The sequence below is a fragment of the Geotrypetes seraphini genome, chromosome 12 (genome assembly GCF_902459505.1).
Source record: "Geotrypetes seraphini chromosome 12, aGeoSer1.1, whole genome shotgun sequence".
Taxonomy (NCBI): Eukaryota; Metazoa; Chordata; class Amphibia; order Gymnophiona; family Dermophiidae; genus Geotrypetes; species Geotrypetes seraphini.
This window is the reverse complement of record NC_047095.1, coordinates 108,003,222-108,009,734: the sequence shown is the minus strand read 5'-3', so window position 1 is coordinate 108,009,734 and position 6,513 is coordinate 108,003,222. Positions and strand designations below refer to the sequence as shown.

The following is a 6,513-nucleotide window of genomic DNA, read 5'->3' as shown; positions in this document are numbered from 1 at the left end:
GGGCCTTAGGCACATGGACCCAACTGGGGCTGGAGGAGCTGCTGTACAGTGAAAGATTAGAGAAACTGAGCCTTTTCTCCCTTAAACAGAGGAGATTGAGAGGGGACATGATTGAAACATTCAAGGTATTGAAGAGAATAGACTTAGTAGATAAGGAAAGGTTGTTCACCCTCTCCAAGGTAGGGAGAATGAGAGGGCACTTTCTAAAATTGAAAGCGGATAGATTCCGTACGAATGTAAGGAAGTTCTTCACTCAGAGAGTGGTAGAAAACTGGAATGCTCTTCCGGAGTCTGCTGTAGGGGAAAACACTCTCCATGGATTCAAGACAAAGTTAGACAAGTTCCTGCTGAACTAGAACGTACGCAGGTAGAGCTAGTCTCAGTTACGGCGCTGGGGTCTTTGACCAAGGGCCACCGCTTGAGCGGACTGCTGAGCACGATGGACCACTGGTCTGACCCAACAGCGGCAATTCTTATGTTCTTATAGAGATTATGTATACCAACATAAACTCCTCAAATATGTAGGTACTGTGTTTGAAAATGAATGTAATGGCAGAATACCCAGACGACTAGTACTGCTATTTATCATTTCTATAGTACTGAAAGGCATATGCAGTACCATACATTTAACATTCAGTAGATTTAACATTCTGCTTACAATCAGACTCAAATTATTTTATTTAGTATAAGATTCTTTATTCTTCATTTAATAAAACAATATAGTTATACTTTTAAGTCTTTAAATGTCTTGTTAGGTTCCTCTTGCTGTTCTTCTCAGGCCTCAGAAGGATAATGTAGCATTTGGGGATAAAAATACAGCCAAGCAGGCCTGCACTGGAGGCCAAGATAGCAAATATCTCTACAGCCACCATGTACTTGCCTTTGGTGCTCAGATATGTTGGAATGAAAGATATCCAGACACTGCAGAAAACCACCATACTGAAAGTGATATACTTGGCCTCATTGAAACTGTCCGGTAGATTTCTTGATAAGAAAGCTACAGTGAAGCTTATACCAGTGAGAAATCCCAGGTAGCCAAGAGCACAGTAAAATGCAATTATTGATCCTTCACTACATTCAATTACTATTGTTCCAATTTCTGATTCAGTGTTATGATATGGGAATGGGGGAGAAGTACACAACCAGACAAGGCATAGAAGGACTTGAAGAAGAGAGCAACAAAGAACTATAGAATTTGACAAACTGGAACCCATCCAGTTTCGGAGCTTACTTTTGGGCTTGGTGGCTTGGAAGGCAATGACAACAGTGATGGTTTTTGCAAGTATTGAGGAGAGGGAAATAGAGAATGTGATACCAAAGGCAATCTGTCGAAGAATACAGGTCAACTTATCAGGCCGACCAATGAATATTAAGGAACAGAGGAAGCAGAGCATGAGGGAGATGAGGAGAATATAGCTCAGACTACGGTTGTTTGCTTTGACTATGGGAGTGTGCCGGTATTTAATGAAGATTCCCAAAATGAGAGCACTGATGAAACAGAAGAATGTGCTGATTAGAGTCAAAGATATCCCCAAAGGATCCTCATAGGACAGGAAGGTTTTAGCTTTTAGGATGCAGGCATCTCTGTTCTGATTGGACCAATTGTCCTCTGGGCACTTTATACAGTTATCCATATCTGAGAAAAAAAGAATAATGTATCAATTTTTCCCAAACTGCATACAATAATACCCCAGATCCTAAACAGGTTACCCTAAATTGTGTGCAGAACCCAAATACATGCATAATTTGGACAGGGCTTGGCAAGAGTAAAATATGCTTGTGCATTCCAAACCACTATGGGAACATGTGTATTTTTTTAAAAAAATTGTGTTTTCAGATTTAGACCTGCTTGTTTTGGACAGCCTATTATAAAGAGCATTGGGGATCTATTCTCCATTATTCTCCATTGTTTATTTATTCCTCAAAATAGAACAAATGTCCACTTTGTATTGGCAGCCCGTGAGACTTCACAAAGTCTCATAAAGTTTGCCACCTTAACCCCCTCTTTTATTAAGGTGTGTTAGCCATTTTAGCACGTGCTAAATATTAGTGCACTCTAAATGCTAATGTGTCCATAGCCTTATAATAGGTGTGTTAGCGTTTATCCCACGTTCATATTTAGCGTGCACTAAAATGGCTAAAGCACCTTAGTAAAAGGAACCATAAGTCTCGGCAGCCATCTTGAAATTATTCTGAGTAGATGTGACTAGACTTCATGTGGAAACCTTGAAAGACTTAGTGAAATCTCAATAGGCTGTTGTAAGAAGTCTCAGCAGCTGTCTTGAAAATTTTCAGAGCATCTTCAGTAGCTGTTGTGGCAGCAGCAACTATAGTGATAGGGGCAGAAAAGAGTTGGGTTCTTTCCTGCCCCCTTAACAAGGACACTAGATCACCAGGGATGTTCAGGTAGGGCTGGGTCAAGGTTGTACCATTGGAATGGGAGGAAAGTTACTGAACCATCTGAGAAGTTAGAAGATAGGGTTGTGGAGGGCTGTGCTTTGTCCCCATTGTTGTGATATTACCATGCCAGCAGCTTCTGCTCCTGTGGCACTATTACAGAATGGTCTACCACTATTTTGGTAGTTTGGGCCAAGGCTTCCTATTACCTTGGAAACTGTGGTAATTATCATGGCAACCATAGAATTACCATGGTTACTGTTACATGGTAACATGTCATTCTCTATTTAACATCTTGTCTTCAGTCAAAAGTGCATTAAGGGCTTGATTCACTAAGCCCATCGATCGTGTTTGCGATATACCAACCCAGTTTTCCTCCGACCAATTCACTAACCTCGTGGCCGATCATCCTCCGATCCAATCCATGCATTCAAATGAGGGGAAAAGCCATGCAAAGTAGAAAGGCAGCGATTCACTAACCAAAATCAGGAACAGCGACTGGGCTGGCCGGTCCAAAAAGAAGCGACTGCTGATGATCAGTTGCTTGTGCAAAAACCCTGATCTCTGCCCTAATTTTCCTGCTCTCTGTCCCAATTCTCTTGCTCTCTGCCTTGATTCTCCTACTCTTGCCACCCTGCTTTCTGCCCTGACTTCTCCTGCTTTTGCTGCTCTGACTTCTCCTGCTCTGCCGCCCCAACTTCTTCTGCTTTTGCCACCCCGACTTCTCCTTTTTTTTGCTACTCTGAATTTTCCTGCTCTGCCGCCCTTCCCCGCAGTGCGAGCCCGTAGTTTTAACCCACAAGTTTAAAGAGGGGCTGCACTATGGCATGTTCTGTTCTGTTCCAAAACACGCTGCAGTGCAGCCCCACTTTAAACCCATGGACTCGCAAGTAAAACAGTAAAAAATAAAAAAGCGAGATTTTATTGATGGACAGCAAGCGCATGCACAGACCATCTACAGGCAAAGAAGATGGTCTGCACATGAATCAGGATCACTCTCCAGCGATCCATGCAGTCGGTGGTGGGGCGTGTCTCCAGGACGCATTGTGAATCAGTCGGCCTATCACGGATCACCCACGGAACAGACAGGATCAGGAAGGTTAGTGAATCCTGCCCTAAGTACTGTTTCTGTGCTGAATCTACAAAACTCAGACTAGGAATCATGAGGGAACTGGTCCAGAATTCATTCATACAGGAAAACAGTGGAGGTGTCCAACAAATTGGTGTATTTTATTCATATAATTACTCAACATGCATGTGTTTCAGCCAAATCGGCCTGCTTCAGAAATCTGCAAATAGTTGACACACATATTATATTGAAAATATATCTAGATATAAACTTAAATTATAAAGGATAAACACTAAAACAAGTAAAGGTGCACATAATTACTGTTTATAAAACAAAAGTAATCTAAACAATAAATGATAGACGGCTGCATATTACAAGTTATCCCCCCATTTTACAAAACTGCAAAAGCAGTTTTTAGCACCAGGTGGCTGATTGCTCTGCGCTGCTCCCAATGCTCAAAGGAACTCTATCCCCCTGTTTTACTAAGGTGCACTAACCGATTTGCGCTTACTAAAATGGCTAAAGCAGTAACACGTCCTTAGACTAACATGCACATGTTAGCATTTAGTACAAGCTAAATCGATTAGCGCATCTTAGTAAAACAGGGCCTAGGAGTGTAGGTGCAGGGCAGAACATTCAGCGTTCTGACCAGTGCTAAAAAAAATTTCTTTCACAATTTTGTAAAAGAGGGTATACTAAAAATATATATACTAAAAACTTTTAGATCAAATATACCATAAAATAAAAATAAATATAAAATAACAGAATTTATAAAATGTTATGAAAAATTATATAGAAAAGTACATTTAAATCATCAAGATATCCTCTATAGGGCTTATCACATTAAAAATAGACATTAAAAAGATTGCTTCTTCACTACATACCTTACAATGTGTAACACCAAATCATACAATACAATATGTCACAATATAAAATCACTGTATATAGAAGATACTCTGCAAAATAGAAAATAAAAAAAAATGAGAATGAGAAAGAGAATAAAGGCCATATGTCAGCCCTATAAGACATTGCATATAAAGGTGCAAAAATTCTACCACGATGGTTGAAAACTGGATTGTAAAAATCTGCTCACCTGACTGTAAATGTGATACAATGTGCAATAGCAAAATATTTTTAAAGAAAAAAAAAACATAAAATACTAACTTTTAATAATAATGTAATGCCAGATCGTCTAAATCTTATAAAACACCCAAAAATGTACCAAAATAAGAATAGTAAAAAAAGATATGATGCCTAAACACATATTTACCATATGAAATGGTGTGCCACTATGAATAAAGGCATAATAACTAAATTGGCAGTAACCAAAAGGTTAATTGCATTAAATTCTCCTTATGTAATAATGTAACTACTCTGGTCTGCCAAATGAATGGCATAACACTTTATCTCTTTCATTCACTCTTGCTGGCATACGTTTGTATTGAAAGATTAAATAAAAATGCTACTCTCTGGGTGTGATAAAAATGTATCTTGCACCACATTAAAGAGTCCTTTTACTGAGGCGCGTTATCCGATTTAGTATGCACTAAGGCCCTGTTTTACTAAGGTGCGCTAACCAATTAGCACACACTAATCGATTTGGCACACGCTAAACGCTAACGCATGCATGTTAGTCTATGGACACGTTAGCGTTTAGCGCACACTAATTCGATTAGCACCTTAGTAAAACAGGGGGTAAATATTAGCATGCGCTAAACGCTAATGCATCCATTCTATTCTATGGACGCATTAGCATTTAGCATGCACTAATATTTAGTGTGCGATAAATCGGTTAGCATACTTTAGTAAAAGGACCCCTAAGTGCATCAGTTCACAACTAGCATAGCTAGTAATATATTGTAAATAAAAACAATCCATAGTGTTATTCACACCATCATAGTGATATCTTATAAATCTAAAAGCGTATTAAATTTGATTCAAAAACAAATATGAATGCAACAACTTTCACAAACAATCACAACGGCTTTAAAGACACACCACACATTTAGGTAATGATATCTTCTTTCAAAAATGACTGCCATCTTGTTTCATTGAAAGCATGGACTCCACATAAATTAACATACCGTATATCACCCACTATGTTGGTGGACAAAAATAATAACATGAAATTGTCGATAATTTGAAAACTGTGAAACATACCTTTAATGATCTAAAGGCAAAAAAAATCAAAGCATCTGATGTCTTAATTGATGTCAATGCCAACATCAGTAAACTAAAATTCACACTAATTGATATAGCCATCATTGCCTGCTAAAATGACTCTATTCATGTTTTAAGCCAAAGTAACTATTAAAACAATCACATCTCTAAAAAAAACTTAACCACCAATAAAGGTGCTTATGTATTTTTTAAAAAACCTTTCAAGATTAAAATGTTTGACATCTTGATTGATGTTACACTGGTTGGTGCACGCGTTAGCGTTTAGCGTGTGCTAAAAGGAATAGTGCACCTAAGTAAAAGGAGCCCCCTGTATTGCTAAGGTGTGCTAATCGATTAGCGTACCTTAGTAAAACAGTGGTCTTTATCTGCTGATTTCAACTAGAAGTGTTTCTATGGTTCAGAAAATAAAAAGTGTTTCAATTAATAAACTCTAAGCAGAAAAGTGTTATGAATTTACCTACAATACTTTCACATCTCTATGACTATATGTACAGATAATTTTCAAAGGGTCAGTTTATACCTATTTTTCTCATCTGTAGCCATCACAAATGAATTTTACAATTATGTCTTGAATAGGAGCTTAATTACTTACTTAAGCTCTCCATCTAAGCTTGGAAAATCTGTAAAGGACAAAGGTTCAGTTCGTTTATAACTGACAAAAGCTACAATTCCTCCAATTATGATGTCCCCATCTCTGTAGTACTCTTGGTTGTAGCAAATATATTTTCCTTGTAGACATTTACAGTTAACGGTCTTCCATGGGATACTTAAAAGCATCAACAGTATTGGAATCATATAACCTCCCATCTTTCAAGATCTAAAATAGGTTTTCCTGTAAATCATTTGTTCTTCTTGCTCTGTGAATG

General features: G+C 38.2%; 1 protein-coding gene across 1 annotated transcript in view; it reads right to left on the bottom strand.

The window, feature by feature from the left end:
• Positions 1 to 731: 731 nt before the first annotated feature.
• The window catches only part of LOC117346269 (vomeronasal type-2 receptor 116-like), a 63,538-nt gene continuing 57,756 nt past the window's right edge, over positions 732 to 6,513 (bottom strand). The window contains exon 6 of the mRNA XM_033915669.1: positions 732 to 1,636. Within this exon, the coding sequence (XP_033771560.1) occupies positions 732 to 1,636 (905 nt within the window). The remainder of the gene's footprint in view (positions 1,637 to 6,513) is intronic.